General features: G+C 32.8%; 1 protein-coding gene across 2 annotated transcripts in view; it reads left to right on the top strand.

Annotated features, from left to right (window-relative positions):
- KYNU (kynureninase) overlaps window positions 1-13034 on the top strand; it is a 90260-nt gene that overhangs the window by 31443 nt on the left and 45783 nt on the right. For both annotated transcript variants that reach the window (XM_027131927.1, XM_027131921.1), the window contains 3 exons: window positions 1411-1482; window positions 2690-2764; window positions 5570-5716. In XM_027131927.1, coding sequence (XP_026987728.1) covers window positions 1411-1482; window positions 2690-2764; window positions 5570-5716 — 294 coding nt within the window. The remainder of the gene's footprint in view (window positions 1-1410; window positions 1483-2689; window positions 2765-5569; window positions 5717-13034) is intronic.

Below are 13034 nucleotides of genomic sequence, written 5' to 3'. Positions count from 1 at the left end.
ATGGCTTCTTCGTAACCATGGGAGAGTTGACTCTTGCAAAGAGCTTTAGAATAATGAATAGCTCTTATCTCAGAACATAAGGAATAAGAGTCACAGTGGGTAAAAAGCAAAACTGCTGCACACACACAAAACAATGATGTATGAATGGTAGCAAACAGTGAGCTTTTCAGAAAGACAGTTTTCCAATATGCTGGGCTTTAGCAGGGTGGGACTATGGATTAGTATGTCTTTGTAGGCTAATTTTGGGGGAGTAGATTAAAAAAGAATTAGAAAATAAAACTAAATTGGAGAAAAAGGACCTAGTACCTTAAATGAGTCACTGTGTTTAGGTGTTTCTTACATCCTAAGAACTTAATAATGTGTATGTCTTAGAATGTCAAATATATTATTGATTTGAAATATGGTACCTATAGTAATTGTTTGATGCTATGAAAAATTTGTATTTCATTTTTAAGTGAGATTTTGAAAACATGTCTACAAGACAAAGATGCACAATTAAGATATTGATATTTTATTTTGATAAAATATAGACATGATTATTAAATATGCCTGAAGGAAAGTACTTGTGGAGTATGTTAACTATGATGGTAAACAGCATAGTTTTCAGTTCAGACACCTCTGGTTTGGCTCCCAGCTAGGCTACTTAATACCTGTTTGACTTTGGACAAGGGTTTTGGCATCTCTAAATCTTAATCTTTTCCTCTGTAAAAAGGAGGATAATACCTACCTCGTACATATGAAACAAGATAATATGTGAAAATTGCTTTAGCACCCTGGCTAGTGGTCAACATCCAATTAACAGTAGTAATCATCCTCATTGTTATTATTGTCAGTCAGTATTGCTTCTCCAGGAACTGTGTGGAGAAATGAAAAGGCCCCACTGAACACATGAGCTACTTCTCTCTGGTGTCTCTAGAAATGCCAAATGTTTCATTAGGGCAAAGGTACTTCTAGTTGAACCTAAAATTAGATTTCATAAAATCATAAAACTGTAGAAATCTTATGTACTAGAAACCAAATCTGCAGTGCTAGATAAATCAATGTAAATAAAATATACACAGAACATGATATTTGTCTCATAATAGAGAAATTGCCATTAAACGCATTGGGAAGTTAATTTTTCAATTAACATTTAAGTAAAGTTTGAGAATGTGTTTTTATCTGATTCACATTTTCTCCCAAATTTGCTTTCCTATTGATAAATATAATGAGCAAGTATCTTCTTCCGTTTTAGAATTTACTGGAAACAAGGCTAATCAGAGAAGGTACCTTTGACAGACATCTAGCTGTATAATTAATTAATGCCTTTAAAATGCTGGAGATTATAAAATGAAAGTGTGGTATATATAAAATGAACAAATGTCTAAGTTGTGCATTAACGCATTTCTCAATAAATCCATTTCATTGCAGTTATCGTTTTTCAAGCCTACACCCAAACGGTATAAAATTCTCCTAGAAGCTAAAGCCTTCCCTTCAGATCATGTAAGGATTCTTCAAATTATATTTATATTCTTACTGCTCTTCCTAAAGGAGCATATCATTTGCCTGACTTGAATGTTTATTCACTAGTCTTTTCCAAGTAACCTTATAATAAAAAAGATCTGTCAAATGCTTTTGATTTATGCATTTTTTATAGATTGTAGCTTTATTTCTTTGGTTCAAGTAAAACGTGTTAAAGGAGGAAAGAATTGAATGGGAACATTGATTTATTAGTCTTTTTAAAGACATTGAGCAAACCGCTGGTCTAAATCAAGTGCAGTTATAAATGTTTTATTAATTCTTGTTGCTGTTTTATTTTATGAAATTAAATCGATACATATACTAGTACTTAACCTTTTAGGTACATAAAGTAGGAATATAAACATTTATTTGTCCATTTGTTTTCATAGCACACTAACATAATTATTGATGCTTTATAATTAAAAAAATGTATTAAGGACTAAAAGAATTTTTTGTGGTTCAAGAAAAAAAATCATGCTACTTTTTCAGGAATCACAGTTGGTAAGAAATATGATTGTTCCAGACACAGACAGACACAGATTAAAGTATATTGCAGTTTCAGTGCTGTATTTCAATTTTAGTGTTGGAGAAACTTGATTTCTGTCTTTTCTAAGTATTCTAGCCTACACCTTGTAATTTTAAGGCACTTAATTAATGCAAATTAATAACCATGATCTTACTAAAAAGGATCAAACCCCTATTTTGAAAAACTTCAGGGTTTCTAAAATTTCTTGTTCCCATTTATATCTTGGGCTCTCAATGAAGGGAACTTCTTGATGCCCTTTTCTTTTACTAGCTTACTCTTTCTAGGACAAGCCACTTCTGTACTCTCTGTTGGAGCCTAGCAAATCCCCACCTGCTCACTTTGGTTATTTTGTAAATTCTGTTTTGACTTGCATTAGATGATTTAATATCTTATTCTAAAAATCTCTTGTACTCCTAAAGTCTAGATGACCCCTACATTTCCATCCATTTCTAATATTTTGTGTTTCAAAGAATGTTCAGACTGTTGCATGTAAATTATGTTAAGCAATTCTTCTCTGATATATTCTGTTTAGTCACTTTTAACCTTGACCTTGAATTTAATATAATAATATGCTTTTATTGGTATTTTATTATTTTTTTCTCAGTTATTTCAATATACTTCTGTACACTGGACTTGATTTAATAAATCATCTTTCTTTTCCAGTATGCTATTGAGTCACAGCTTCAACTTCATGGACTTAACATTGAGAAAAGTATGCGGCTTATAAAACCAAGAGAGGTATATGAGAAAGATAAATAAATATTAATCATTCTTCTATTTAGTATTGATTTTTTTTCTTCATTTTCTTCAAAAGTTTATTATCTTCATTACTTTAATGGAAGTTTCAAGAAAGTATAAAAGGCCTATACTCTTACTGTTAGGTCATTTTGCTTAAAATAGAGAATTAACTCAGAAGTGTATTTATTTTAATTTTTCAAGGGCTATTACAAGCAAACTATTTTCCTATTAATACCACTGGAGTCTGCCATTTTCTTCAATGGGATGGGAGGAGATGACAAATTGCATACATCATTTTCAATTTTAAATGCCATTGCCTGTGGGTGCCATTGAAATCATGTTAAAAATTAGTGATACTTGTTGAAATTGAATGATGCCTATCTTTTATGCCCCTCTTAATCTAAGGATCAAATATTTTCCTCTGAGCTTGGCCTGGGGAATAGAAAGGGATGTGGTGTAGCAGAAAAAAACTAGGCTTAGAACTTCGCTATTACTCCCTAGGGAAATCCCAGACCCACCAACATACTGGGTATGTGACTTTCTGATAGTTACTTTATCTCTGAGATTCCTTTATATTTAAACAGACAACAAAGGAAATACCTAGTCAGGCTTGACCATATGTTCAAGGTCTAAAATACTGTGCACTTTACATTAATAAAGATATAAGGCTAAGTTGTACAGGTTTTGACCTATAAACCCTGCATCTTGTGTAATTTTGGCACCAAGAGATCCACACAGAATAAATTTTAGGTTTCACATATGTACGATGCTCCCAGGCTGCTAAACCAGTGTTTGAACATTTATTTCTTTCAACCCAGAACTAATTTGAGAAATTAAAGGTCTACTCTATTCACTTCTATTTGCCAGCATGCAATAAATTAATGGAATAGAAAGTTCTCACAGCTTTGGAACAACATCTGTTTCATATGTTGTATATAAATTGCTTATTTCCAGCAAAAATGAGCATAGCCACTAATATATCACAAGTTTTTACTTTAAAAGTGACAAGTGGGGACTTCCCTGGTGGTCCAGTGGTTTAGAATCTGCTTTCCAATGCAAGGGACACGGGCTCGCTCCCTGGTCAGGGAACTAGGATCCCATATGATGCAGGGCAACTAAGCCCGCCCGCCACTAACTAGAGAGAAGCCCGCGCTCCATAACGATAGATCCTTCATGCCACAACGAGGATCCCGCGTGCCGCAACCAGGACCCGATGCAGTCAAATAAATAAATAAATAAATAAATAAATAAATAAATAAATAAAATGAAATAGGGAACAAACTTACAGTTACCAATGGGGAAAGGCGGGGGAACAGGGCGGAGGGGAGGGATAAATTAGGAGTTTGGGGTTAACACACACACTACTGTATATAAGGTAGATAACCAATAAGACCTGCTGTATAGCACAGGGAAATATACTCAATATTTAAAAAATAAAAAAATAAAAAAGTAATAAAAGTGACAAGTGTTGTAGAGCTGTATGAGTTAATCATAATTTGGGGACCACTCTTTAGCATTACTTGATTAGGGCACATCAACATGAGAGAGAACCATATCTATCATTGAAAAATATATTTCTTATTTGCTTAATACTGATTCTTTAAAGAAATAAAGTATTAGTAGATATAACACTTTCCTTACTTTTTTTTGAAATTATGGTGGACAAATTGTATTAGCTTCCTCTAAGGGAAAAAAAGAGTTTGGGGTTATGATATTATTAATTTTACTCTGAATTTTTTCTTAGAATCACTGAAATCCTTCTCTTTATGTATAAAGTATGCATCACTTAGTAATTCAAAGATTTCATTGTCAATCCTATTTTTATAGATTATCATTTTGTAAACAAGTCTCAGACTATTAGCAGAAATTAGAGTATTATTATATTTGTGATACATATTATATATGCCTAATGTGGGATACAGTAACTAGCAAATAGTAAGTTACCAAAAATTAAAAATAATTCAAGTAAAATTCATTAATGCCTTAATGAGTTTTCCCCACATATTAATGTAGTTAATGATGCTTTGACTTCATAATCATGTCAGATTTAGCACTGTAGAAAATACATGAAGACTTCATAAATAGATGAGAATTATCAGGATACAAATAGACTATATGTATCTAGGTGAGTTATTTTCACTCAAGTTGTTTATAAGACCAAATCTAAATTCATTCACAATTTTCAGAAAGTCACTGATCACTAGTCTTAGGTGGGGAGTTGTGGGGGAAAAGTAACTTTGATAATATTGAGTTTTATTGATATTTTCTTCATGTTTGGATCTTGATCTTTAGATTGGTGTGGAGGAGATTTTACTCTTAAACTAATAGAAAATATTGGTTAAGTTACACTCAGATGAATGATGTATACGTGCCTCTTTTTTCTGGAATAAAGTATTAGATTGATAAGTAAAATACTAATTTCCAAGAAATTTGCCTTGACATTTAAATTTTATGGACATCCTGTACTTTCTGGTATTTTATTTGATGGGAATAAGAAGGAAACAATCTATAAGTATGTAAATAGTAAAGATTAAGTGAAAAACTGAAGAATAAAATCAAGCAGTAGGGTTTTGGAAAGATACTTTATAAACCTCTTTTTTACTATTTTATTATCATTTCTTAATAACAAAAAGATATTCAAATACATCCTCTTGTCCGATTTTTGAAGATTATTAATTTGAAAAAAAATATCTTTGATTTTTCTTATGGTAGGAAAGATCTCAAGGTGAATTTTAGATTGGGAAATGTAAAGGGACAAATTTGTTATTGTGGATATAATGTAACTTGTGCCTAACGTGACTTTAGGGGGAAGAAACACTGAGATTAGAGGATATCCTTGAAGTAATTGAGAATGAAGGTGACTCTATTGCAGTGATCCTGTTCAGTGGTCTGCATTTTTATACTGGCCAGCTCTTTAATATGCCTGCCATCACAAAAGCCGGACAAGCAAAGGTATGTACGTCATTTCCTCCTTTGCCCCTTGTCCAGAACATCACTTTATAGGAGTATTCAACTGTACTTCTAGTAAAATACCTTTGTTTGTGTCTGTGTAAAATTATTTAAAGAGTTTAAAAAAAGAGTAAGATATATATCATATATATGATATATGACATATATATGATATATGACATATAAATAATATATTAAATATATCTGAAAAAATATATATATTTTGCTTTAGGCATCTCTATTTAAACCTCTTTTTGTCACTTCTGTGGTCTTACCTCCTTATTAGCATCTGCTCTCCCAATGTCTACCTCTAATCAGCAGTATAGGTGAGCTTCCTGTAAGTGATGTCATTGGTACAGAGCTGCTCAGTCAGCAGGAAGCAGACAATACTTAGGATAGTAACTATATACTAGGACTGTTAGAAGCTCAACTCTGGTGCTTTGTCATATTATAACTCATTCTATATATAATTCATGCTCATTAACACTATGTACCTGAAAAAGGGGAGATGGAGAATAAAAGTTTATCAGTAGATGGAGTTTTACCCAGTTTACTTTAGGAAGCCATTATACTGCCTATAACGAGCAATTTTCCCTCAATACTACTGAATGACACTTACATAGTTTACTATTGTGAAAGAGTAGCTCTTTATACATAAGTGCTTGTAAGAAAGTGTTTTTAGTATTTGTTTGCCTGAAAAAAAAAAAATCAGAGGAACAACATTAAACAGTTACAATTTGTATTTAAAATCTTTAAATAACAGTTCTATTTGATTCAGCAATCAAATCATGTATTTAAAAAGGTAACAACTGAATTATACTCTGAACATTAATAAGTTATGCGATTAATATATGTGTGATATCTAGTTAATGTACTCAGTTATTGAAGCTAATGAATGGAACTAATGAAAAAAAATTTAGCACCGTTATCAGCAGTCTCTAGGAGTTTCCAACCAAGACTTCCAACTGGTTTGATGGATAACTGTGAAAGTGGTGCATTATGAAAGATATAAAGATAATGTCTTCTTAATTTAGATATTAAATGTTAAGCACCAAAATAAAGGGAGGCCAATAAAATATCATATTTTTAAATGTTATGCAAGTAATCAGAAGTCCCTGATTGCCTTAGTATACACGCATGTCTCATTAAACTTCATAGAAATGAGGCAGGATGGTAAAGAAGAAAGATCATGGGTTTTGGAATCACTCAGTCTGAAATTCATATCTTGGCTAGGTCATTTAATTCTTACATGATCTCAAGCAAGCTAGTTACTTGACTTTTCTGAATTTCTGTTTTCAAAACTGTTAATTTGGGATAACAGGACCCACTTCATAAATGCAGTGTTGATTATGAAGAGTATAAAATATCTCTTGGATTGTACACATTCTACAGTTAAATGGTGGTTCCCTCCCTCCTTCCACTGTCCTCAACAAATATGAAGTTATAGAAAGTGGCTTAAATATAAATTTTCTTTCATTTCCCATTAAAAGCAAAATAAACTTGTTTAGTAGATGTTATATGTAATTCTTATTCTTAACTACCTTGCTTACTAAAACCATTCTCTCAGTATTTTGCACACTTTCTTTTATGTAAAAAATATGGTAAGTGCCTACCAGGTAAAACTCTCATTGAATTTTCAGTCAAAGAAAGGAAGGTAGGAATGAGCAGTTCCATATAAATGTAACTGCACAGGAGTGATGGATACTATGTGAGTGAAATGGCGATCTAGCAGACTTCAATTTATCCATTATCAAAATTATTTTAACAGACATTTATACTCTTGCTAGACAATCCCCTCCATTGTCAATGGAGATTTAGAAAAATTCTTTATAATGTAGACTTACATAGCTCTCTTGGGTGGTCTATGAAGATAAAGCTGAAGAGAGAGACAAGGAGAAAATTAAAGGTGTCAATCAAGAAAGAGTTGGGAAATTCGAGGGGAAAAAAAGCCACAGAAGAGCCACTGTTAGGAACGGCTAAGTGACATAAAAAAGACGAAAGTTTCCAGAAGTATGGTTGGAACCAAAAATGATGGATTAATAAAAGTCAACAAGAGTACATTCTGAAGTAGAAACTTCATATGAAAGGGAAGTGGGGATAGGAATTTTGAAAAATATATTATTAAAGAAATACATGTATACCAAAAAAAGCAGAAATCATAAGTGGCTTGATAAATTATTTTGAACCCTTATAGCCATCACCCACATCAAGAAACTTCTAGAACATTTATAACACTCAGAATCCTCCTTCTCCCAAATACTGCCTATTACCTCCTCTCCTGACTTCTAACCATATATAAATATATGTGGATAAAATATATACATATATAAAATATATATAAGCTTTGCCCATCTTTGAACTGTATATGAATGGATTAACATATATTCTTTTGTGTCTTGCTTATTTGCTATTATATTTGTGGGGTTCATCCATATTGTATGTAGCAGTTTTGCCTGTTTTTCTTTCCACTTCACTATATTATTATAGTGTATGAAATAGATCACAATTTATTTTTTTCCATTCTAATCAGAATTGATATTTGAGTTTCATTTCCATTTGAGGGCCATTACAATAAATTCTACTGTGAACATTCTTATAAATTTCTTTGGGTATGCCTTCATACCCATTTCTGTTAAATACATACCTAGATTTAGAATCCTTGGAACATAAAGTATGTATATGTCAAATCCTAATCAACAATGCCAACTTTCCAAAGGTTTGTATCAATTTGTCATATACTCCCACTAGCATGTATCAGTTTCTGTTGCTCTTCATTCTCACCAATAGCAAATCTGATTAGTTTGTAATAATAATTCATTAAAGTTTTAATGTGCACTTCTATGACTATTGATGAGGTTGAGGATCTTTCAAATGTGTACTAGCTGTCTCAGAATCTTCTTTTATGAAATGCTTATTCAAGTGTCTTTCCCAATTTTGTATTTGGTTATCTGACTTTTTGTTGTAAGTGGTATAGAAATCGACTCTGATGGAAAGAGAAAATATAAGATTTCTAGTGATCATCTAAAGGGAAAAATAAATAAATTAATAAAAGAACAGTTGGTAGGACGGCTCTGACCCACATAATGAATTTAGAGAATGCTGAGACTTTTTTTAACTGAGGAGAAGCCCTGGGATGGTGACAAGTGTGAGAGGCCAAGGAAAATTAAGCATAAGATCAGGCTAGAGAGCCATATTATAAGGGAAGGCCAGCATGTGAAAAGAGACATCAGTTTGAAGACACACTTTTCATATTTTGTCTTAGAAGCCATCTACTTAATTTTATATTATTGGCAAACCTACCATCTTGGAGCTCTGCCTTACTTCTATATTTATATATTTTTCATATACTATTACTTATTTCTACTAATAATTTATTTTTGTCTACATTCACTGAATGCTCCCCATTGTCCTTTGAATTACTAACCCTAAAGATTTTTAACCACTGCCACGACTCAGCTCTCACTGTCAAGTAAAAGCTACAGGCTACTCACACACTTGAAAATTGTTATTTATGAGCATCTGCCTATTACACATGGAAGTCCTATATGCACCTTGAGATCAGTATGTTCCAGACTTGTCTCCCTCCAGAGTATCCCTACTGTTTGTTTCATGCCACCATCGTTATAGACCTTTAGACTCAACTCTGACATTTTCCTGTTCTTTACCTTTTCAACCAATCACTTCTTAATAATACCCTCAGGGTTAGTCTTTCCTTTAATATTCCTGAATCACTTATGAAGGTTTTCAGCTGCAAGAAACAAAATCCCAGAGAAAAATTAGCCAAAGATTAGGGATTTATTTTTCTCACCACAGAAGACTTGAGGCAGGAGGCTGCTAGGATGCACTCAGCAACTGAGTAGTGTTTGTGTGACATCTCCAGGGCTTTCTTATATTTTCTTCAGTCTTTTCATGTCATGGTCACAGGGAGAGTTGTCCCAAATCCAGATATCACAATTCTATTTACAGCAGAGAGAAAGACGAAGGGAGAAGTAGCAGTACAGCTTTATCTGTCCCTTTCATCCAAAGTGCAAAGTCTTTCCCAGAAAAACTTAGCAGTTTCCTATTTATGATTCATTGCCTTCTGAAGTAGTAGTTTCAAAGAAGCATGAGTAAAGGAGTTTTTAGCTTTTATGGCCCTACATTAAAGAGAGGCTGAGAAGAGGGGTTGGGGTTAATTTACCGACAGTACTTCTTGCATTTCCCAATTACACCCCCGTGGAGCATCATTGTTTCTAATCTGCTTCCCTCTTTCCTCTTCTAGCCCTCTTTAATTTTTTTCCTTTTTTTTTCCCTTCGTTCCTTCCTCCCTCCCTCCCTCCCTTCTTTTTTTCTTTCTTCTATTTTCTTCTTTGCCTCATTTCACAAAACATTTGAAAAAAATTCATGGAAAGTTGATTAGGCTCCATAATGAAATATAAAGAGAGCAAAATAAAGAGAAAATCTATATCATCTGGTAAAATGAATAGACTCCCCACAAATTATAATTTCTCAAGTTGAATTATGATAAGAAATAGGTAATTAGAAATTACTGTCAATGGAAACTCTTCGTGTATGAAGTAGACTAAGTCTTGGTAACAATTAAATAGAGCCATAAATGGCTTCACTGTGATAGATGTTTTTGTGTTGCTCATGCAGCAGTCAGGGATCAGCTTTCTCCAGTGCAATGATTCAGGTTACCAGTGGTTCAGGGTTGTATCCTATAGCTTTCATACCCTAGAGCTTCTGTCACTATTCAGCCAAAGAAATGGGATAAAGGGATTTAAAGGGGAATACTAACATCTTAAAAACATTAGCTTAACAATGAAAAAATTTATTTCCACTTATATTCCCTCGACTAACACATGGTCATTTTTGGGAAATTAAGTATATTTGTGTGCTTAAGAGGAACAGTTATTAGCCTTGCCACACCTGGAATTCAGGCATTTTTGGTTGCTGATGGAGTAGGATACTTATTCTGAAATGCAGTATAGCATTTGCATTAATGAAATGTTTAGATAGTAGAGACAGAGACACACCTGGCCTTGAACCCACATCTTTCCATTAGTTTCTAGAATAGTTTAAATGGCTTAATTCATTTACCAATATGACTTCATTTCTCCACTTAACAAATGGGGAAGGTAATAGTGCCTACTTCATTGATTTGTTCTACTGAGAAACAAGGAACTATCCCTAAAACACTTAGTACTTAGTGCATTGTAAGTAATCAGTAAATGTTATCAATATATAAAAATATCACATTGGCATATCCAACCTACAAAAAAATAATGAATCCTTAGAAAGTGAAATATTAAGAACTTTAAACTAAAGACTCTCATTAGACACTTCTACTCTAGATTATAAAAGAAAACAATAATCTAAGCAGTATGGTTAGGACTCAATAGACTGGACTGAAAACTTTAAAGTCTGGGTAATGGACTGATAAAAATTTTAATAATCTTATCCCTAAAAAAACTTAGTGCCAACTGCTTACTTTCTACCTTCCCTCTCCAGTGCCACATAAAATGGCCTACAGCACTCTGGAATTCATGGTACCTGGCAGACAGTGGTGCCAAATAAATATTTTTGAGTGAATGAATGATTGATTCTCTTATTTATCACATCTTTTATACTATCTTACTCTACCTTATATGGACGCTGGTATGTTAGTTTTCTTTTAGCCTACTGAAAATTGAAATGCAAATGACAGCCAAAAAGAAGACTGAATTTTGCAAACCTGTGCTTTGCTTTATTAGCTTCTACCTTGTTATGTGTCACTCTCTACTGGGTATGAGTACAAACATCTCTTAGACCTAACTATAAGTTGCCTAAATTATTAATAAATAATAATCACAATTACAGCCCAAACAATTTTAAAAACAAAATGAATTAATTCTGGATCTAGAACATTAGACGAAAGCAGAAATATGAATAAAGACATCATTATAAAAAAGAAAGACATATTTTAGCTTTAATATCATTTAATAAAAACTGAGGTATCTAAATAACACTCATATATAAATGGTCACCTCACTGATCCATCCATTTATCTTCAGGGAAAGGTTAAATTATTGTTAAAAATGTTTTCAGACTTTTGTAGGAGACAAATGATTGATCAAGCCTCAAAATTCAACATTATCTTGGCTGAGCTGCTTCTAGTACTGAAGATTGGGAGTCAAGTCTCATGGACTATTACAACAGAATAATATCAGTAATACTTGCATGAGATATCAGGATTTGAGCAATCAATCAGTTAGGAAAAATCAGTACCTGATGCTTTTGTATATAACTATAATATAAACTGGCATGTTGTATGAAATTTTTATGCATAATAAATTAACCTTTTCCAAAAAGGTTTAACATTGAGATGTTCAATATTAAGTAATCTTTACTAGAAATCATACTAATACGGCCATTCTTTCATTAAAGTCACTGCCAGTTCACCAAATAGGATCTTATCATTAGCGCATAAAAAGAATCTTATCTCTATATTCTCTATAGCAGAGCGATATGCATTTTAATTTTTTATACATTCTATCAGTAAATATTTGAGTAGTAAATTATAATAACAGAATTCTAAATAAGAATGCCTAATTTAGCCTGGAGTGTCAGCCTGACCTTCTTAAGGAAGATGAGACAAGAGCCAATTCTAACATTATGAGTAGGAGTTAACTAGGTAAAATCCCCTCCAGGGTGCGGACAGTATGGTGGGGCCATTCTAGATAGTGTTAAAAAATGACAGAATTACAAGGAAGCAAATATTTCAGTATAATTTGATTGTAGAAAAGATTGTATAATTTGATAGTTAGAAAAGATATGACAAGAAATGAGTTTATAAAGCAGACAGAGGCTGAGTAAAGAAGGGCCCACTAAGCCATATTATACATCTTGAGCTTCTCTTTAGTGCCACAGGTAGCCATTAAAAGCTTTTAGACAATGAAAGAACTAGGTTTTGTTTTAATTTTAAAAAGATTTTCCCTGCCTACAGGAATGGGTAGGAATTAGATGAGTAGGCAAAAGTAAAGAGTCAGTTGCAGTCTCTATGCAAGAATTTTAAAACTCGCTATCATGATACAGTTCAAAAGACAGGGGTACCAGAGAGCAGATCCATTTCATACTACATGAAGTATTTTTCTGATCTCCTAAGAGATTGTTCTTATTTAATCTTATCATCCTATTGTTATTAAAGACAGATTTTGTATAACCATCAGAAATGAAGGATCTATACTGAGCTCTTGCTGTCCCACCCAGATTTAGTTCTAGCCACAGAATCCAAGGATTAAATATATATATATATATATATAGAGAGAGAGAGAGAGAGAGAGAGAGAGAGAGAGAGAGAGAG

The sequence above is a fragment of the Aethalodelphis obliquidens genome, unplaced genomic scaffold, assembly GCF_003676395.1.
Source record: "Aethalodelphis obliquidens isolate GAN/ISIS:26980383/991018 unplaced genomic scaffold, ASM367639v1 scaffold2, whole genome shotgun sequence".
Lineage (NCBI taxonomy): Eukaryota > Metazoa > Chordata > Mammalia > Artiodactyla > Delphinidae > Aethalodelphis > Aethalodelphis obliquidens.
This window is presented reverse-complemented; position numbering and strand designations above follow the sequence as displayed.